Here is a 22,601-nt window from a genome sequence, read left to right as displayed (position 1 = left end):
TTTCTGATCGCTGTATTAGTGTCGCTGGTGACGATAGTTAGGGACCTAAATATTTAGGTTCGCCGTCAGTTTTATAGCGTCGGGGACCCCCATATACTACCGAATAAATGTTTTAACCCCTTGATGGCCCCCTAGTTAACCCTTTCACCACTGATCACCGTATAACTGTTACGGGTGACGCTGGTTAGTTTGTTTATTTTTTATAGTGTCAGGGCACCCGCCGTTTATTACCGAATAAAGGTTTAGCCCCCTGATCGCCCGGCGGTGATATGCGTCGCCCCAGGCAGCGTCAGATTAGCGCCTGTACCGCTAACACCCACGTACGCAGCATACGCCTCCCTTAGTGGTATAGTATCTGTACGGATCAATATCTGATCCGATCAGATCTATACTAGCGTCCCCAGCAGTTTAGGGTTCCCAAAAACGCAGTGTTAGCGGGATCAGCCCAGATACCTGCTAGCACCTGCGTTTTGCCCCTCCGCCCAGCCCACCCAAGTGCAGTATCGATCGATCACTGTCACTTACAAAACACTAAACACATAACTGCAGCGTTCGCAGAGTCAGGCCTGCTCCCTGCGATCGCTAACAGTTTTTTTGGTAGCATTTTGGTGAACTGGCAAGCACCAGCCCCAGGCAGCGTCAGGTTAGCGCCAGTAGCGCTAACACCCACGCACGCACCGTACAGCTCCCTTAGTGGTATAGTATCTGAACGGATCAATATCTGGTCCGATCAGATTTATACTAGCGTCCCCAGCAGTTTAGGGTTCCCAAAAACGCAGTGTTAGCGGGATCAGCCCAGATACCTGCTAGCACCTGCGTTTTGCCCCTCCGCCCGGCCCAGCCCAGCCCACCCAAGTGCAGTATCGATCGATCACTGACACTTACAAAACACTAAATGCATAACTGCAGCGTTCGCAGAGTCAGGCCTGATCCCTGCGATCGCTAACAGTTTTTTTGGTAGTATTTTGGTGAACTGGCAAGCACCAGCCCCAAGCAGCGTCAGATTAGCGCCAGTACCGCTAACACCCACGCACGCAGCATACGCCTCCTTTAGTGGTATAGTATCTGAACGGATCAATATCTGATCCGATCAGATCTATACTGGCGTCCCCAGCAGTTTAGGGTTCCCAAAAATGCAGTGTTAGCGGGATCAGCCCAGATACCTGCTAGCACCTGCATTTTGCCCCTCCGCCCGGCCCAGCCCACCCAAGTGCAGTATCGATCGATCACTGTCACTTACAAAACACTTAACGCATAACTGCAGCGTTTGCAGAGTCAGGCCTGATCCCTGCGATCGCTAACAGTTTTTTTGGTAGCGTTTTGGTGAACTGGCAAGCACCAGTGGCCTAGTACACCCCGGTCATAGTCAAACCAGCACTGCAGTAACACTTGGTGACGTGGCGAGTCCCATAAGTGCAGTTCAAGCTGGTGAGGTGGCAAGCACAAGTAGTGTCCCGCTGCCACCAAAAAGACAAACACAGGCCCGTCGTGCCCATAATGCCCTTCCTGCTGCATTCGCCAATCCTAATTGGGAACCCACCACTTCTGCAGCGCCCGTACTTCCCCCATTCACATCCCCAACCAAATGCAGTCGGCTGCATGAGAGGCATTTTCTTTATGTCCTCCCGAGTACCCCTACCCAACGAACCCCCCCCCAAAAAAGATGTTGTGTCTGCAGCAAGCGCGGATATAGGCGTGACACCCGCTATTATTGTCCCTCCTGTCCTGACAATCCTGGTCTTTGCATTGGTGAATGTTTTGAACGCTACCATACACTAGTTGAGTATTAGTGTAGGGTACAGCATTGCACAGACTAGGCACACTTTCACAGGGTCTCCCAAGATGCCATCGCATTTTGAGAGACCCGAACCTGGAACCGGTTACCGTTATAAAAGTTAGTTACAAAAAAAGTGTAAAAAAAAAAAAAAATATATAAAATAAAAAAAAATAGTTGTCGTTTCATTGTTCTCTCTCTCTCTATTCTCTCTCTCTATTGTTCTGCTCTTTTTTACTGTATTCTATTCTGCAATGTTTTATTGTTATTATGTTTTATCATGTTTGCTTTTCAGGTATGCAATTTTTTATACTTTACCGTTTACTGTGCTTTATTGTTAACCATTTTTTTGTCTTCAGGTACGCCATTCACGACTTTGAATGGTTATACCAGAATGATGCCTGCAGGTTTAGGTATCATCTTGGTATCATTCTTTTCAGCCAGCGGTCGGCTTTCATGTAAAAGCAATCCTAGCGGCTAATTAGCCTCTAGACTGCTTTTACAAGCCGTGGGAGGGAATGCCCCCCCCCCACCGTCTTCCGTGTTTTTCTCTGGCTCTCCTGTCTCAACAGGGAACCTGAGAATGCAGCCGGTGATTCAGCCAGCTGACCATAGAGCTGATCAGAGACCAGAGTGGCTCCAAACATCTCTATGGCCTAAGAAACCGGAAGCTACGAGCATTTTATGACTTAGATTTCGCCGGATGTAAATAGCGCCATTGGGAAATTGGGGAAGCATTTTATCACACCGATCTTGGTGTTGTCAGATGCTTTGAGGGCAGAGGAGAGATCTAGGGTCTAATAGACCCCAATTTTTTCAAAAAAGAGTACCTGTCACTACCTATTGCTATCATAGGGGATATTTACATTCCCCGAGATAACAATAAAAATGATTAAAAAAAAAAAAAATGAAAGGAACAGTTTAAAAATAAGATAAAAAAGCAAAAAAAAATAAAGAAAAAAAAAAAAAAAAGCACCCCTGTCGCCCCCTGCTCTCGCGCTAAGGCGAACGCAAGCGGCGGTCTGTCGTCAAACGTAAACAGCAATTGCACCATGCATGTGAGGTATCGCCGCGAAGGTCAGATCGAGGGCAGTAATTTTTGCAGTAGACCTCCTCTGTAAATCTAAAGTGGTAACCTGTAAAGGCTTTTAAAGGCTTTTAAAAATGTATTTATTTTGTTGCCACTGCACGTTTGTGCGCAATTTTAAAGCATGTCATGTTTGGTATCCATGTACTCGGCCTAAGATCATCTTTTTTATTTCATCAAACATTTGGGCAATATAGTGTGTTTTAGTGCATTAAAATTTTAAAAAGTGTGTTTTTTCCCCAAAAAATGCGTTTGAAAAATCGCTGCGCAAATACTGTGTGAAAAAAAAAAAATGAAACACCCACCATTTTAATCTGTAGGGCATTTGCTTTAAAAAAAAATATATAATGTTTGGGGGTTCAAAGTAATATTTTTGCAAAAAAAAATAACTTTTTCATGTAAACAATGAGTGTCAGAAAGGGCTTTGTCTTCAAGTGGTTAGAAGAGTGGGTGATGTGTGACATAAGCTTCTAAATGTTGTGCATTAAATGCCAGGACAGTTCAAAACCCCCCCAAATGACCCCATTTTGGAAAGTAGACACCCCAAGCTATTTGCTGAGAGGCATGTCGAGTCCATGGAATATTTTATATTGCGACACAAGTTGCGGGAAAGAGACAAATTTTTTTTTTGCACAAAGTTGTCACTAAATGATATATTGCTCAAACATGCCATGGGAATATGTGAAATTACACCCCAAAATACATTCTGCTGCTTCTCCTGAGTACGGGGATACCACATGTGTGAGACTTTTTGGGAGCCTAGCCGCGTACGGGACCCCGAAAACCAAGCACCGCCTTCAGGCTTTCTAAGGGCGTGAATTTTTGATTTCACTCTTCACTGCCTATCACAGTTTCGGAGGCCATGGAAAGCCCAGGTGGCACAAACCCCCCCCAAATGACCCCATTTTGGAAAGTAGACACCCAAAGCTATTTGCTGAGAGGTATAGTGAGTATTTTGCAGACCTCACTTTTTGTCACAAAGTTTTGAAAATTAAAAAAAGAAAAAAAAAATGTTTTCTCTTGTCTTTCTTAATTTTCAAAAACAAATGAGAGCTGCAAAATACTCACCATGCCTCTCAGCAAATAGCTTGGGGTGTCTACTTTCCAAAATGGGCTCATTTGGGGGGGGTTTGTGCCACCTGGGCATTCCATGACCTCCGAAACTGTGATAGGCAGTGAAGAGTGAAATCAAAAATTTACACCCTTAGAAATCCTGAAGGCAGTGATTGGTTTTCGGGGCCCCGTACGCGGCTAAGCTCCCAAAAAGTCCCACACATGTAGTATCCCTATACTCAGGAGAAGCAGCTGAATGTATTTTGGGGTGCAATTCCACATAGGCCCATGGCCTGTGTGAGCAATATATCATTTAGTGACAACTTTTTGTAAATATTTTTTTTTTTTTGTCATTATTCAATCACTTGGGACAAAAAAAATAAATATTCAATGGGTTAAACATGCCTCTCAGCAATTTCCTTGGGGTGTCTACTTTCCAAAATGGGGTCATTTGGGGGGGTTTTGTACTGCCCTGCCATTTTAGCACCTCAAGAAATGACATAGGCAGTCATAAACTAAAAGCTGTGTAAATTACAGAAAATGTACCCTAGTTTGTAGACGCTATAACTTTTGCGCAAACCAATAAATATACGCTTATTGACATTTTTTTTACCAAAGACATGTGGCCGAATACATTTTGGCCTAAATGTATGACTAAAATTTAGTTTATTGGATTTTTTTTATAACAAAAAGTAGAAAATATCATTTTTTTTTCAAAATTTTTGGTCTTTTTCCGTTTATAGCGCAAAAAATAAAAACTGCAGAGGTGATCAAATACCATCAAAAGAAAGCTCTATTTGTGGGAAGAAAAGGACGCAAATTTCGTTTGGGTACAGCATTGCATGACCGCGCAATTAGCAGTTAAAGCGACGCAGTGCCAAATTGGAAAAAGACCTCTGGTCCTTAGGCAGCATAATGGTCCGGGGCTCAAGTGGTTAAACAAGATTAAAAAGCTCCCAACCAATAGATAACAATGTCAGTTTCAAAGAAGGAAAATACTTTGTGCACTGGTCCAAACAATTTGGTGGAGGGGGGATTATGGTGTGGGGTTGTTTTTCAGGGGTTGGGCTTGGCCCCTTAGTTCCAGCAAATGGAACTCTTAAGGCTTCAGCATACCAAGACATTTTGGACAATTTAATGCTCCCAACTTTGTGGGAACATTTTGGGGATGGCCCCTTCCTGTTTCAACATGACCGCACACCAGTGCACAAAGCAAGGTCCATAAAGACATAGATGAGCGAGTTTGGGGTGAAGGAACTTGAGTGGCCTGCATAAAGTCCTGACCTCAACCCGATAGAACACCTTTAGGATGATCTAGCGAGGAGACTGCGAGCCAGGCCTTCTCGTCCACATCAGTGACTCACCTCACAAATGCGCTTCTGGAAGAATGGTCAAACATTCCCATAGACACACTGTTAAACCTTGTGGACAGCCTTCCCAGAAGAGTTAAAGCTGGTATAGCTGCAAAGGGTGGGCCATCTCAATACTGAACCCTACGAATTAAAACTGGGATGACATTAAAGTTCATGTGCATGTAAAGGCAGGCATCCTAATACTTTTGGTAATATAATGTATATACTATGCGTGTGTGTGTATATATATATATATATATATATATATATATATATATATATATATATATATATATATATATATATATATATATATATATATATATATATATATATATAGACATGCACTCACACAGTACTTTTTAATATCTGTATGGTCCCAATGAAGGGACAAATTCTGAAGCCAAGTTAAAGATGTATCGAAAAGACTTTCAACTGTATACTTTATATTCTTGGTCCTGATACAGGTTTGTCTAACACCACAAAGGTCCTGCTACCTCTAAGAAGGTGTTCTCAGTTGTTTCTTCTATAGGTATCCTATATTAAGAAAGGTTCATCTAAGGACACATTCGGTCTTTGAGCAAGTTCTATGCATATGACATTACTGACAGCTTTAGGATACCTAGAGGATTATCACCTATTCAAGAACTTTCTTCTCTGGAAATCACTCTGACACTACTCTGATTATTTTGTATCCCCAGCTGAAGTTATCCTGCCTTATCACATTTTAACACATTCTGCTGTATTTCTGAGCCATAGTGAGAGGAACATAAAACATATACTAAAGGCCACCATAAAAATCAAAAGTTGGTTGCATGTGCAGTCAAGAGAAGTCCACCAGGTCCTAAACACAACTGATCATATTTTGGGACTGTTTGTGCTTTGGCCTTAGGAGGGAGATTGGGGAGGTGAACTGCAGACAGATCCAGATATCAAAGATAGAAGAGTAATAATAATGTTTTCTGAACTGTCCAACTGCTTTTTTCCCTGGGAATTCTCTGCATGTGGTGTTTGCTAGTATGCCAGAGACTTGACTTTCTCCTGATCTGCATGTTTACATCCTATGTTATCCAATGCATATGGGCACTTTCAACCAATCCTCACCTAACACTGGCTTTGTGATCATTCTATCTAGTTACGGAGGATAAAAGCCTGTAACAACAACAGCTGGCTCTTTACCTGACTTTTTAAAATCTGAAGGTTTGAAAACAGGTACTCACATAGAGCTACACTACAGACTGAAAAGATGCAGTAGTGGAAAGTACTGCAGGTGTCAGATACACCTATTACAGTGTTCAAATGTGTAATGCTAAACAAATACTAAAGAATGGTGAATTTAAATATTTTAGTCAACTACTTTTTTATAGGCTATGATGTTGTCTTTAAGCCTAAGTTTAGTCTTTTTTAAAAAAAAAATCAGCACAAGGAAAAACACTAATGCCCCATACACACGTTCGGATTTTCCAACAACAAATGTTGGATATGAACTTGTTGGAGGAAAGTCTGACCGTGTGTATGCTCCATCGAACATTGGTTGTGGGACTTTCTGCCAAATGTTGGCTAGCTTGTGCTCAAATTTTCCGCCAACAAATGTTTGTTGTCGGACTTTTATCGTGTGTACACAAGTCCGTCGGACAAAAGTCCATGCATGCTCGGAAACAAGTACGAGACGGAGATAAAACTAGCGTTCGTAATGGAGATATTACGTATGTCTTGTAGGTCACTACGTTCGTAATTGTTGGCCAACATTTGTGTGACCACTTGTATGCAAGACAAATTGGAGCCAACATCCTTCGAACAAAAATCCACGGTTTTGTTGTCGGAAAGTCAAATCGTGTGTACGGGGCCTTACATTCAACGAGAATGGTCCCTTGTGCTGTGCTGGCTGCTCTCTTAGTTGAAATTTGATGACCTCTGCTCCCCCCCCCCTTTTACCCCCACAGCTGTAATCTTATACTGCTGTGGGGATTAATGTGAGCGCTAGACCCATAACAGGCACTTATCAAGAGTACCAACTATGTTCGCCCTTTCCGCCTCCTCCATTCATAGAATCTATATTATAGCTTCCTATATTGAAAAACAATATATTAATGGGCGATGAAGAATCTTAAGCTGGCCATACAATTTTCTTATTCAGTTTCTTTAGATTTACCTTCAACTGTGTAGTGGAAGGGCCTGCCTGATTGCATACAAATTGAAAGTGTTTAGGTTTGACCTCGTATTATATGGTTTTAGTAAATCTAAAGGAAAGTTGTAAAAGATAATTGTATAATGTATGGCTAGCCTAACAGCAGATCTAACCCTTTCTCACACCATTCACCTAAACATATTTGAAGATGATACCATACATAGGTTTTGTACTTGGAAATAATACTATATTTCAATGAAACTGGTCTACAAATACAACTCAAAGCAGATGTAAACCCCGCACCAAAGGTGGTGCTATGAAGTTATAAAGCAATGCTAACTGTGTAACTAATATGTAAAATAAATGTCACCAAATACCTTTTTTTGGAGTGGTTTTGTGACAGTCACATGACCGCTCTCTTCTTTTTCTTATCAGTAGAGCAAAGGCTGTGGGAGGAGACAAGCTTTAGGGACCAGTTTGTCACTTCCGCTAATGATGGGCAAGCTTTTCAGCGGTGACAGTGGATGTACAAGCAGGAACTTTGCTCTGCTGTATTGGAAGCAGTTCAGTGAGCATTGTCACCATAAAGAAAGAAGTGCTATTCTTACAGTAATAACTGTCAGGATCACCAGCAATATTGATTACATAGCATAAAAAATAAAAAAAATTGTGTGAAACACATATTGAACTTTGAGTAAATATGATATTTTTTAGGAATAACTACTAAGCAAGTGAGCAGTAAAAGGCTTACAGGACACATCTTGAACCCTTACCTGTTTGAAGCAGGCTTCTATCAGATTAGGAGGGAACATATTCCTTTAGAGAAGAAAAAACATTTGAGTTCTAAAAAAATGTTAGGGTCGCTGCATATATCACAAACTTCATATATTTGAGTTATAAAAACAAAAAACAAAATCTGCTCTTTCAACAGCATATTTAGTCTCTATGTAAACCTATAAATGCAGGCAAAGAATACAAATGGACTTATATTGTGACCCAACATACAAGCATCAAGTTTATGGCAGCTTGGTAGTAAGAAAGCGGCATATATACTGAATATATGATTGGATTCTCTCAGTAATAAATTTAGTGCTACCCCCGTAGGAGCCGCTTGAGTATTACACCTAATTGGCAGACAGGTCCAAGGTATTTTCTGCAGCCAGGCACACATACAATTATGCCCTGTACACGCGACCGGTTTTGCCGTCGGAATAAACTCTGAAGGTTTTTACGACGGAATTCCGCTCAAGCTGTCTTGCATACACACGGTCACACCAAAGTCCAACCGTCCAGAACGATGTGACGTACAACATGTACGAAGGGACTAGAAAAAGAAAGTTCAATAGCCAGTAGCCAATGGCTTCCGTCTCGTACTTGCTTCAGAGCATGCGTTGTTTTTGGTACGTCGGAACAGCATACAGACGAGCGGGTTTCCCGATAGTAATTAGTTCCGTCGGAAAAATTTAGAACATGTTCTCTATCTAAGTCCGTCAGAATTTTCGACGGAAAAAGTCCGATGGGGCATACACACGGTCGGAATATACGATGAAAAGCTCCCATCGGACTTTTTCTGACGGACTTTCCACTTGTGTGTACACGGCATAATGCTCGATGTAGTCAATGGCCAGTCTAGGGGTGTTTTTGTAGATTTATTTTGTAGGAACTTAGATAGGGTCGAGAATTTTTGTAGCATACTCTGGAATAAAACTATACACAACTCGAGGACTCTAGCTGATCTAGAATTGAGTAGCAGGTTAAGTCCCTTGCTGGGAGCAGATGGCAGACTTCTCCTATGTAGCTATGTAGAAATCAATAGCATGGGCAAAGTCTTTTGTAAGGCAGGACAGGTAGACAGAGCTCTTCAGATACAAGCCAGTTACGGCAGACGGCCCGGCAGTTCAAAAGCTGTAGAACTGAGCAAAGTCCCATGCAGCAATCACAATTGGGCAAGCTCTTCAGATTACTAGCCAACGATCCCTTTAGTTGGACCCTTGGCTGACTGTACTAACACAGAGGGCCAGCCAAAAAGAACAGGCCCCTAGACCATTGGTCTGTACTCACTGGAGTTGCAAACAGATCCTCAGGCACGGTTCCTTTTTAGTCAGCTCGTGTGAAGCACCAGGGTCACTCCTTAATTTATAAGTGCCAGGTGGCACCCCTGGCAAGTGCCAGGGGTGGCACGCCTTCCCCACCCCTGGCTGGTGCACTCCACCATCTGGGAAGGGAAGGAAGCAGAGATCACTTGTTCTCTGTATATATAGGCCAATCCCAGCATGCTCAGGGGCACCTCCCCTGTAATTGGCTGGGACTGCTACATATTCATGCTGCCTAATTGCCTAACTCCCACCCATGTTCCAGAAAGCTCTACTGGTTTCTAGAAAGCGGGAGGAGTCCAGGCAAACTTCAACAGCACCAGAACACAGGAGCAGCCCTAAATAATAAATTGCAGCATTCTGTTAAGCAGACCTGCTGGAAATAGATTTGCCTCTAGCAGCACCGTTAGACAGAGGAACAAACTACACTAATCTAACTATTTACAATCTAGCACCTAAAATAAGGAGGGTGCTACATAAATATGTACAGCAGAGGGAATCCAAGGCTTCAGTATATAAAAGTCCATCTAATTTAACCATTCAGTCACTAAAACTGTAACAGCAGCCAGGAGGTAACCGCTAATATAAAGTCAGCATTTTTGTAAATTCTATTCTTAAAACGGCTGTATACCCAAGCCCCTTCACCTCTCACAGGCAACCCTGTATCCTCTTTGATTCCCTGCAATCAGCCACCCAGATAGCAAGCAATTGAGCTGCAAGTTTGAAAATGACTTGCTAAGCTATTGCTAGACTTGCCAGGCTTCACAAGTTTGTTGCACAATTGCAGCAAGTCCGCATTCCATGACTCCAGATCAACTTTCTTTGCAAACATTCTGCAAGTCTGCTGCAAGTTTTGGTTCAGTTATGTTGTGTAATAGTCATTCCACCACAGGGGCCATTGTGACTTGCAGAGCTCTTGCTGTAGACTAACCACTGAACTTTGCTCTTGCTAGAGACTTGCCACAAATTGGAAAAGTGTCTACTAGAACTTGTGCTTCAAGTGCCCTGCAAGTGTACAACTTGCAGCAAGTTAACAAGACTTACAATTCAACACTGTCACAAATTTGTGACAAGTTATCCTTGCTATCTGGGCAGGTGTCAAGGCCTTGGAGTCTACTCTTTCTTTAATGCAATCCACCATCCAAACAACGGGCCACACACTGAAGACTTTCAACTCCAGCCAGGGTCCAGCCAAGGTTTATTACAATCACAGCATATCTCTCACTGTGCTGTCATTGCAATAAACGTTGGCTGGTGTTGAATGTCTTTGGTGTGTGGCCCATTATTATAGTGTGTTTTAGTGTTAAGGGTCAAGCATATACAGTATCTCACAAAAGTGAGTACACCCCTCACATTTTTGTAAATATTTTATTATATCTTTGACAACAGTGACAACACTGAAGAAATGACACTTTGCTACAATGTAAAGTAGTGAGTGTACAGCTTGTATAACAGTGTAAATTTGCTGTCCCCTCAAAATAACTCAACACACAGCCATTAATGTCTAAACCAATGGCAACAAAAGTGAGTACACCCCTAAGTGAAAACGTCTAAATTGGGCCCAATTAGCCATTTTCCCTCCCCCGATGTCATGTGACTCGTTAGTGTTACAAGGTCTCAGGTGTGAATGGGGATCAGGTGCGTTAAATTTGGTGTTATCGCTGTCACTCTCATATACTGGTCACTGGAAGTTCAACATGGAACCTCATGTTAAAGAACTGTCTGAGGATCTGAAAAAAATAATTGTTGCTCTACATAAAGATGGCCTAGGCTATAAGAAGATTGACAAGACCCTGAAACTGAGCTGCAGCATGGTGACCAAGACCATACAGTTGTTTAACAGGACAGGTTCCACTCAGAACAGGCCTCACCATGGTCGACCAAAGAAGTTGAGTGCACGTGCTCAGCATCATATCCAGAGGTTGGGAAATAGACATATGAGTGCTGCCGGCATTGCTGCAGAGGATGAAGGGGTGGGGGCTCAGCCTGTCAGTGCTCATATCTCTATCTGCAACATTGTTGAAATCTCCTAGCCACATTGCAGGGACGGTAGGGTATTGGGATATAAAGGATATTCCTTCCATTAACACAGTAAATTGAAAGGGAGGAGGTATATAAATTGCCAGGAGCAGGAGCTCCAAACCATTTATTCTGCTATGCAAAAATAAAAACCTACCCTGAGGATCAGATCTAAAAGTCAGCAATGTGAAATGTGCAGTTTTAGCCACCAACACTGCGACTCATCTGGAGTTGGCAGTGTGTGGGGCCTGATACAGCCAGCCCACCCAAGATTTCTTAAGTGTAAGCATAAGTTGACCCTTAAGGTGAGTCTCCACCAGTACCATAACCTCTGCTCGTTGTGCCTTAAGATATGATAGCACTGCATTTCTCTTAGGCTTGGCTCTAATACCTTGTACGTTCCATGTAATACATTTCAGTTTGGACATATTAAAAGTAAACATCGGTCAACGTCCCCTACACCCAGAGCCAGTACGCCAGGTCCGCCTCCCTCCACAATATGAGGAGGGCACGTGACTCCGCCCACAGGGTCCAGAGCAGCAGGGACAGAATATTCAAGTATAAGCCACTGATATATTAGCATCATGTAAACAGGTAGGGTCCCAATATAATTTTTGTGAGACATGTCATCATTCAAATACCAGCAAGTGATGCTCTTCTGTACATTAACGAACAAACAAAACTTAAAGCAACCATAAAACTTTGGTGAGCTATGAACCAGTACACCAACATGTCCGGTCAGGCAACCCGCCAGGTATCCACCAGGCACTGTTCTCCGGGACCGGACAGGTCGGGGAAACATTACTTGTGCTATATAGCAAACGTTACAGTTAGCATTGAAAATAGCGGGGCCCGCAAGGGCTCCCCTATCTAGGGGGACGGTTAGCTGCTGTAGCGCAAACAATAGTGCAAGGACTGAGATCCCCGGTTCCGGACCTGCAGGATAAACATCCATGGGGGGAACTGAAGGATATAGAAACTCAAGTCCATGTCCCAGGCGCCAGGTTGGGTGGTAGCTTGCCATGCAGGTCTAGAATCAGGGGATAGTATTTGTGCATGTCACCGAAAAAAAGAGTGTGGGGGGGGGGGGGGGACTGGGAAAGGACAAAACTGTATAAGCAAAAAGATTGAGGTGGAAGGTATTGGAGGAGAGGCCCGGTGTCGATGTGAGGGAAAGCCAGAGCAATAAATGGCAGTCTAGTGAGTCACAGATAACTCCGGGCATAATGAGCTAGCTACAGTACCTTCCAGAGGGAGCAAATCTTCATGCCCAGAGAAACCGCCAGCACGGGTCTTCCTCCACTGCACAAGCCTCCAGAGACAGGTGGTCACAGCATTAGGTGGAGCCCGATCCGGAGCCGCTCTGTTTTCCAGCCAAGCAAGAATGGCTTCAGGCGTATCGAAAAAATGTGCTCTATTCTCGCCGACAACATGAAGCCTGGCCGGAAAAAGCATGGCGTAGGAGTAATGGCGGATCCTCAATTGCCGCTTGGCTTCGGCAAAGTGAGCCTTTCTCTTCTGGACTTCCGCGGAGAAGTCCGGAAAGACTTTAATTTTGCCGTTCTTAAATGGTATATTGCCCTTCTGTCTGGTAAGACGGAGAACAGCATCCCGGTCACGGAAATTAAGCATTTTAGCTATGAAGGTTCGGGGGGGGGGGCGCCTTGAGGAGGAGGCTTAGCAACCACCCGTGGGCCCTCTCCACCACAAAGGACGTGGAAAATTCAGCACGACCGAACGATGTGATGAGCAGGTTCTCCAGAAAAGAGGGGGGGTCAGAGCCCTCGGCACCCTCAGGCAGACCCACAAACTGGAGGTTACACATTCGGAGGCGGTTTTCCATATCATCTTGCTTAGATAAAACCGCATTAAGCTGGTGTTGTAATCGTTCGGTAGTAACCTGCAGCGGCAGGACCTCAACCTCCACTCGACTGATGCGGCTCTCCGTCTCCTTGACCCGGTCCCTAAGCTTCTGCAGATCTTGGCAGATTAGTGAGACATCAATCTTTACTTCCTCAATCTTGCATGTAAGTGTGCTTTTACAGTCCGAAATAGCCTCCAGCACTCTCGCAGTGTCTTCCGCAGCTGAGTCCACAGGGGAAGAGGAGCCGGTGCCATTTTCCTCCGAGGCCTCCTTCTCCGCGTGGCGATATATAGCCAGTTTTGCGGCTGTATCGGTAACTTTTTTCGGCGGTGACATGATTGCCGTGGGTATACAGTAGTGGTATACCCGTTTATCAGTAATAATGAGTAAAATTATCCCCAGGATTTGATATAGCGGATATTGGGCAAGCGGAGCTAACGTTTAGCACTCCTCACACCATGCCGTTCCAGGCCACGCCCCCCGCCTGTCAGTGTTCAGACCATACGCCGCACACTGCATCAACTGGTCTGCATGGTTGTTGTCCCAGAAGGAAGCCTCTTCTAAAGATTATGCACAAGAAAGCCCGCAAAAAATTTGCTGAAGACAAGAAGACTAAGCACATGGATTACTGGAACCATGTCATGTGGTCTGATGAGACCAGGATAAACGTATTTGGTTCAGATAATGTCAAGCATGTGTGGCAGCAACCAGGTGAGGAGTACAAAGACAAGTGTGTCTTGCCTACAGTCAAGCATGGTGGTGGGAGTGCCATGGTCTGGGGCTGCATGAGTGCTGCCGGAACTGGGAAGCTACAGTTCGTTGAGGGAACCATGAATGTACTGTGACATACTGAAGCAGAGCATGATTACCTCCTTTCGGAGACTGGGCCGCAGGGCAGTATTCCAACATGATAACGACCCCAAAGACACCTCCAAGATGACCACTGCCTTGCTAAAGAAGCTGAGGGAAAAGGTGATGGTCTGGCCAAGCATGTCTCCAGACCTAAAACCTATTGAGCATCTGCGGGGCATCCTCAAACGGAAGGTGGAGGAGCGCAAGGTCTCTAACATCCACCAGCTCCGTGATGTTGTCATGGAGGAGTGGAAGAGGACTCCAGTGGCAACCTGTGAAGCTCTGGTGAACTCCATGCCCAAGAAGGCTAAGGCAATGCTGGAAAATAATGGTGGCCACACAAAATATTGACACTATGGGCCCAATTTAGGGGTGTACTCACTTTTGTTGCCAGCGGTTTAGACATTAATGGCTGTGTGTTGAGTTATTTTGAGGGGACAGGAAATATACACTGTTATACAAACTGTACAATCACTACTTTACATTGTAGCAAAGTGTAATTTCTTCAGTGTTGTCACATTAAAAGATATAATAAAATATTTACAAAAATGTGGGTGGTGTACTCACTTTTGTGAGATACTGTATACTATTTAGCATTATACACCCTCTACAGCATCTAATAAGGATGTAATAAATGATCTCAGATTGTGAGTTGTACCAAGGTACTCAACTTTGAGCTTTAATGCATTCATGTGGTAAAGTTACTGCTAGGGGTCCAAACCCAAGAAATAAAAGAGACAGTGACATTTGTACACAGTCTAGTCTTGATTATCTTTCATGAATTTATACTATTACTATGCCACTCAAATATTGGAAGTAGTCAAATATTTCAAGTGGTACTAAAGGACAAATTAAAAAATTACATAGAGGACGCAGTCTGTCAATAGCATTAACAAAGCAGTCTTTGTCGCGCAACCCCCCCCAACCCCCCCCCCCGTTGAATTTCCCCTGTAACTTTTTTCCTTAGCCTGTTGATCCTGCAATTATATTCATCTTCCAGGTGAGACTCCTCCCCCCCATAAAAAACAATGCAACCACTACATCTAAGGGTTGGTGAGTTGCAATGAAAAAAAAATAGTTTTTGGGTTTGTATACTGTTTATTGCAATATTTTTAGGTTATCACAAGCAGGCAGTTGAAGACATAACATAAACAAGGGTGCCAAGGTATTTACTAGAATTTCTAATTACACTGGTTTATAGGTTACACTACTAAATACACAAAGGGGGTTATTTACTAAAACTGGAGTATGCACAATCTGGTGCAGCTCTGCATAGAAACCAATCAGTTTCCAGGTTTTACTGTCAAAGCCTAATTGAACAAGCTGAAGTTAGAAGCCGATTGGCTACCATCCACAGCTGCACCAAATTCTGAGTGCGCCAGTTTTAGTAAATCTCCCCCACTGTCTTACAGGAACAAGGTTTGCCATGTTATAGTGAAATTAAATCATAACTCAAATATTGTGGGAGCACAGATTTACTTTTTTTGCCTTTTATCAGTAATTTGTATCTTTTACAGTTAATGGTGTTCTGCTAGGCATGGACTGGGTATTCAGTGATAGCTCTTATAAAATCTTATACTTCTTATGCCTCCCATGTTGACCCAAAATAATGCACACTAGAAACTCCAAATGTAAAAAATGTTGGTTTATGTGGGAATTATTTAAAAAATAAGACAACTTGTTTTCACACATTAAATCTATATTTGGCTGCGTGTTTGATATAGTAGGGTAAAGTGTGAGATAAACAAGTATATTGTGGTTATTTTGTTAAAAAAAAAAAAAAAAAAGTGTAATAATGAGAAAAAAAAAGTTTTTGTACAATAATCCTACTCAGTTAAATTCAATCAATGATTCTTTAATTTCCTTGCCATGCAATCAATTACATTTAATTATTTTAGTTACATGCTATATTTATCCAGATATAATTTTACCTGATTAGATCCAAGATGGCATCTGTAGCTTGCACCCTTTCAATTCTCCCATGGGATTCCATATTTTCCTTTGTGCCTTTGCCAGGATGAATGATCATCACCATAACAATTCCGATAAACACAGCAATGAATGTAGTTACAGTGTAATACACCACAGCCCGCATGCCCATCTTGCCTGAAGCTTTGCTATCCAGAGATGCCATCCCTAAAAAAGTGAAAAAAAGTTAACTTTCAAGAAACTGCAAAGCAAAATAAATAATACATTTGGCAGGCACATAGCAAAACAAATAAAAGAGTAATGGCCCGGAGCTAAGTAGCACTGGGAGGAGGGCCAGCATGACTGGGGTGGGGCAGTGAGGCGGAGGCATTGGTTTAGGAGGCAGGACAGTGGGGGGAGTTTAGAGTTAACTTGGGGGGTGGAGTTAGGAGTCGTGGTCAGTGGGAAGAAGAAACGGACAGGATAGGCAATTTCTCCAGCGTGCACCCTGTTAGGCAGAGAAGATAGCATGGGAGACTTAGAGACTTTATTCGAACGGCTTCGGGAAGAGACGGCGGCAAGAGGCACTGGCTGGCTGCAGGCCACGGTTTCCAGCTTGCTCCAGGGCCCCAGCCAGGCCCCTGCCGGCGCGCCCGCCAGCCTCCCTCCTCCGGGGAGGCCATGTGCTAGGAGGTCCAGACCTCCTGAGCGTTTTAGCCCTCCGATGGATAGTGTCTGGGATCGGATTAGCAGCCCTGCACAGGATCTTCCGACGCCACCTGCCAAGAAGAAGCCTGCTGCGGATGGTGCGGCGGTCGGTATGAATCCCCGCCCTCGGCGGACTCAAGGAGGGAGCCTTTCAACTGGGCCCGCTCATGCCCCCCCTGCTGTGGATGCCAGATGTGTGACGGCCACCTCTCTGGGCTCTCTGCCCGATCGGAGGATGGCTCGGCGAGGGAGAAATGCCTCAGCGGGTGACGGCTTTTTGCCAGGAATGGCCAGGGCCTGTAATCCTGAGGGGAGAGGGAGGAGGAGACCGGCGGCAGATACATCGTGGGGACCCTGGCAGTGTGCGGTCCAGATCGGCGGCCAGGCGGGCTTCTCCGGCCTGGCCTGAAGCTAAGCATGGCAGACAGGTGGAGCAGGAGGTGTGGCCTGGTACGGCGCGCAGTGAGGACGTCACTGCAGGGCGCTTGGCAGCGGCGAGGAATCCTACGATGCGGCCTACTGATGCTGCTCAAGGGGAGGCCGGGAGTTCCCAAGACAGTCTGTCGGACGGAGAGTTGGATGATCGGGATGCAAGCATGATCCAGGAGGCGGCGCGTGGAGCAGGAAATACGGCTGGATGTCCGGTGCGGCAGTGGCAGCCAGGTGAGAACCTTCCTGTCCTATCTTTTTCCTCTCCTGTCCTTAGCAAGGGGGCTTCTGGGTGCGGGGATGGGTGTACAGGGGTACCAGTGGGGCAAGGGGTTGGTTCAGGTGGGGTAGGTCAAAATACTGGTTCCTGTCACTTGGAGCACCGGGGGAGCAAGATGTGGGGGTGGTGCAAACATTGTTGGCGGGATTGCGGGAGGTGTTGGCGCACTGTGAGGCCGGTACACGGACGGTAGTGGACGCCTCCCCGGTGGCGGTGTGGGCTGCAGCTCACACTTCCACTGCTCAGGGATCTGCGTTGGTGGTGCTGGGCCCTGTAGTGTCGGCTGGAGTTGCGGGGTTGGTAGGAGGCCCAAATACTGCTGGTGTAGGGGTGGCCAATCCTGTGGCCCCGCCTGCGTCGCCAATGGTGGTGGCGGGTACAACGGCGGCGGCTGAGGATGCCGCGTCACTTGGAAAAGGAGGTGAAAGAGCGCATTTGTAAAGGTGAGTATGTTGAAATTTTCTCTTTGTTGCCCTTGGAGAAGTTTAACTTGGACAAAGTTAAACCTGACGAGAGCAAGAAAGAAGAGGAGGAGAAGCGGCGCTACAGATTGATCCAGCGCACGTTTGCAAATTGGTTGCAGGCGTTTGTGATTTTGGCGAGCGTGCTTGGGGAAAAGGCGCCTGAAAACTGCTCGCCGCTTTTTTGCTACCTTGATTCTATTGGGGAGGCGCAAAGGGTGTATGGGGGGACTGCTTGGTTGCGCTATGATGAGCAGTTCCGGCAGAGAAAGGCGGTCCGCCCTTCTTTACGGTGGGACCATAAGGACATTAGTCTTTGGGTGAAGCTAATGTCCTCTCCGAGAAGTTCTTTGCCTCCCTTTCAGGGTGGAGCCGGGGGTTCGTGCTTTGCAGGACAACTGGCCGGTAGTTGCATGGGTTTCTGCTGGCAATTTAATGCAGGCACCTGTAAATTCGGAGCCAAGTGTTGATTCCGACAAGAGTGTTCCACATGTGGGGGTCTGCAGTCACAGTCTTGGTGCTTTAAACAGGGACGTGGAAAAGGTGGGGATGTTGGAAAAAGGGAAGACACCGGTGATGGTAAAAAAGATGGTCCCCTTTCTAAGGCGCTATCCTAATCGGAAAGCGGCCAAGTTATTGGAGTTAGGGTTTACGGATGGATTCAAATTGAATAGTTGACTCCAGGTGGTTCCACCTATGGCGGAAAATTTGAAGTCGGCTAGAGCACGCTGGCATTGTTACGGAAAAATTGTTCAAAGAAGTTTCGTTGGGTCGTATGGCTGGCCCATTTGAGTTGCCGCCGGTACACGATTTGGTTACATCCCCTTTGGGTGTGGTTCCTAAGAAAGAGCCGAACAAGTTTCGGCTCATTTATCTATTGTCCCACCCGCGTGGGGGATCCGTTAATGATTCCATTGACCCGGGCCTCTGCACCGTGTCTTATACGTCTTTTGATACGGCGGTCGCCTGGGTACAGCGTTTGGGAAAAGGGGCCTTGTTGGCAAAAACGGATATAGAGGCTGCTTTTCGCCTCTTGCCAGTTCATCCTGATTACTGCCATTTGTTGGGATGTCGGTGGCAGGGTAAATATTTCGTTGACAGATGTTTGCCCATGGGGTGTGCTATTTCCTGTTCCTTGTTCGAGCAATTTAGTTTTTTTCTGGAATGGGCGGTGAGGGATGTTTCAGGCTTGTCATCCGTCGTCCATTATTTGGATGATTTTTTGTGTATAGGGCCTGCGGAGAGCATGGTATGTGCATCTCTGTTGGCTACAATTCAACAACTTTTTGAAAATTTTGGGGTGCCGTTGGCTGCGGATAAGACAGAGGGTCCGGCTACTGAGTTGTGTTTCTTGGGGATCGTTATAGATACCATGGCTATAGCGTGCCGTTTGCCCTTGGACAAACTGGAGGGTTTGAGGCAGGAGGTGGCTGGGGCTTTACGGGTGCGGAAGATTCAACTTCGAGCCTTGCAAACCCTGCTGGGCAAATGAAATTTTGCCTGCCGCATCATGCCCATGAGGTGTGTTTTCTGCAGGTGTCTGGCGGCGGCCACGGCCGGTGTCCGGGCTCCGCATCATTATATTCGACTAGGGCTGGATCACAAGGAGGATTTGAAGGTTTGGGACTCTTTCTTGGCAACCTATAATGGCCGCTCTCTTTGGTTGGAAAGGGTTGTTTCAAACTGTGACGTTGGAGTTGTTCATGGACGCAGCCGGTTCTGGGGCTTTTTACCAAGGTAAGTGGAGCGCCGGGGAGTGGACAGTGGCCTGGAGGGAGGATGGATTAGTACGCCATCTGGCGGCATTGGAATTATTCCCCATAGTGCTGGCGGTGGAGCTATGGGGGGAAGAATTTCGGAATCGCCGCGTGCGGTTTCATTGTGATAATCTGGGGGTGGTACAGGCCATCAATAATAATACTGCGTCTTCCCCCCCGTGGTGCGTTTACGGCGGCATCTGGTTTTGACTTGTTTGTGTATTAACTGTTTTGTGACTGCTGTGCATGTTCCGGGAATTGATAATTCAGTGGCTGATGCGTTGTCTCGTTTCCAGTGGGACAGATTTCGTCAACTGGCACCGGAAGCGGATGTGCACGGGATTCCTTGCCCCGAAAGGTTATGGAGCATCGTGTTGCCACTGCCCAATTTTTGATACGTAGATCGGTTTCTGCAGCTACTGCGCAAGCAGTAAGGTTTGGCTGGAATGGGATGCTTTGGTGCGGGAAGTAGGTGAATGTGCTTATGATGAAGGTACAGTACATTTGCTACTTTACTTTATAGGAAGGAATTTTGAGAGCAGGGTATCGGCTTCTTACATGTCATGTAAGTTGGCTGGGCTGGCCTTTATGTTCCAGTTGGCAAGTCAACGAGATGCTACTAAGGCTTTCATGGTCCGGCGTGCTATGCGTGGATATTGCGCTGGTCGATCGGCAGCCGATACAAGACGCCCAGTTTCTTTTAAGGTTTTGGGGGATGTGGTGGAACAGTTGGTAAATGTTTGTGCATCTCAGTTTGAATGGGTTTTGTTTCGGGCCGTGTTTATATTTTTTTGGGGGCTTTTCGGGTGGGCGAGATGGTGAGTAAGAATAAAAAAGGGGATGGTGGTTTGGATGTTCATGATGTGTGGGTACAAGGGGATGCTCTAGGGGTGTTCCTAAGGAGGTCTAAGACAGATCAATTGGGCAAGGGGGCTTGGGTGGAGTTGAGGTCAGTCCGGGGTTTTCCTATATGTCTGGTGGCGGCTGTGGGGGAATATTGCAAAATTAGGCCTGCAGGCGGGGGGGTTTTCTTCCGTCATGAGGATGGGACAGCTGTGTCACGTTTTCAATTTCAAGCGGTGTTCAAAAAATGTTTGGGGGCAGCGGGCTTGAAGGCGGAAAATTATTCTTCTCACTCGTTCCACATCGGAGCGGCCACTGAGGCGGTCCGGTGGGGTTTGGATGATAAGGTGGTTCAGCATATTGGACGTTGGGAATCTGAGAGGTTTAAATTATACGTTCGCCCAACTTTGTTGTATGCATAATATTAAAAAAAAAAAAAGTTACATTATTTCGGGGGGGGGGGGGGATTACTGTTGTGTAAAAATATGTTACCAAGGGTAGTGCCGCTTCCTATAGGGTAATAAATGGGAGGGGTGGTTACCCAGATGATTTCTATCAGTAGATCCCTAATGGAGGTAGCTGGTACCTACCAGGGAGAAAAAACCTTTAATTATCGTGAGGGTATGTATGTCTGTACCTACACACACATATATCCCCATACACCCGTGTATATCAGCAGGTATAAATGAATAAATAGATGAGCAATGTCTTCAGAGGGTCTGGCCTGAGGCCCCTAATAATGTGGTAAATTTACACCATATGCCACCACTAGGTGAAAATATCAATATCATATATACATACTACTGATCTAAAATAATTAAACCATCAAAATAAACCTTTGCTCATCGTGCAGAAAAAACATGTGTAAGTATGAGTAAAAGACATTACATAATATCGAATTAGTGCAAATAAACGTAGTAAAATCACTTATGTCCAAAGAAACAATTATATCCAAATTGGGATTACTGTTGTGGTCCCTCTCTTTCTACCTTTCTTCGGATTCGTGTTAGGCGTTCAAGTGGGTCATTTGTTGTGTGACGGGGTGATGTGTTTTTTTTTTTAACAGAGAAGTTTTTATTTAAAAAAAAAAACAAAAAACAACAAGACAGTACAAACACAGCGAGTATTATACAGAGGGTCTGACAACAGGTGGTTAGTTACATGACATTAGTATTGCATGTGGATGAGTTATTCAGCTCCATCAAGATAATATACAGGATATATAAGGTTTTTATTATAGATATACAGTATTATGAGGCGAGTACTACATTAGGGATGGTCCTGTAGAGATTATAATTATAATTAGATGGGAGCAGGCGAGTTGAACTGGTCTACTGGGGGCAGAGAGGGGCTGGCGGGGGAAGAAACCCCACCCTTGGTCAAAATTGGGCAGGATATAACCCTGAAAACGAGGAGGAGGGGGCAACCCTGATTTCTCTCGCGGATAGGAGTGGGACTCCAGTAAGAAATTCCCCATGAGTCAATCACCTCCAGTCGGGGCTCAGCCACATGCATCAACCCAATTTGACCATATTTTATCATATTTCTGTGGACAATTCCCACTCTCATAGGTGATACGTATAGTGGTAACACATTATTTATCGTTTTTTTCCATGCTTCCCTCGATGGGGCTCCCCTTTGTTTCCATCTAAGGAGTATTTCTCTTCTAGCATAGAATAACGAGTAGGTTAGGCATAGTTTAATATAGCGATCTCCTTCTATACCTTCCAGATGATTCAATAATAGGGTTAGAGGGTCTAGTGGTATCGTAACTCCACAAACCGTTCCTAACGTGTCCGCCACCGAACTCCAGAAGGGGCGAAGTTTGGGACAGGACCAGACCATATGAAAGAAGGTGCCGGTTTCTAGGTTACATCTAGTTCAATTGGGAGGATAGATTTTCGCTAGCCTTTGTGGCGTATAGTAAGCCCTGTGTATGAATTTTAATTGAATAAATCTATCCTTAGCTGCAATCATAGATGGTATAAATGTA

The 22,601-nt window shown here is 45.0% G+C and overlaps 1 protein-coding gene across 2 annotated transcripts in view; it reads right to left on the bottom strand.

Annotated features, from left to right (window-relative positions):
* LOC141107931 (excitatory amino acid transporter 1-like) overlaps positions 1–22,601 on the bottom strand; it is a 185,513-nt gene that overhangs the window by 48,385 nt on the left and 114,527 nt on the right. For both annotated transcript variants that reach the window (XM_073599013.1, XM_073599004.1), the window contains 2 exons: positions 16,154–16,358; positions 8,168–8,210 (listed from right to left, as the gene is read on the bottom strand). In XM_073599013.1, the coding sequence (XP_073455114.1) occupies positions 8,168–8,210; positions 16,154–16,358 (248 nt within the window). The remainder of the gene's footprint in view (positions 1–8,167; positions 8,211–16,153; positions 16,359–22,601) is intronic.

This window comes from Aquarana catesbeiana, linkage group LG01, assembly GCF_042186555.1.
Source record: "Aquarana catesbeiana isolate 2022-GZ linkage group LG01, ASM4218655v1, whole genome shotgun sequence".
In the NCBI taxonomy this organism is placed as follows: domain Eukaryota; kingdom Metazoa; phylum Chordata; class Amphibia; order Anura; family Ranidae; genus Aquarana; species Aquarana catesbeiana.
The sequence above is the reverse complement of the archived record's forward strand: the minus strand, read 5'-3'. Positions and strand labels throughout refer to the sequence as shown.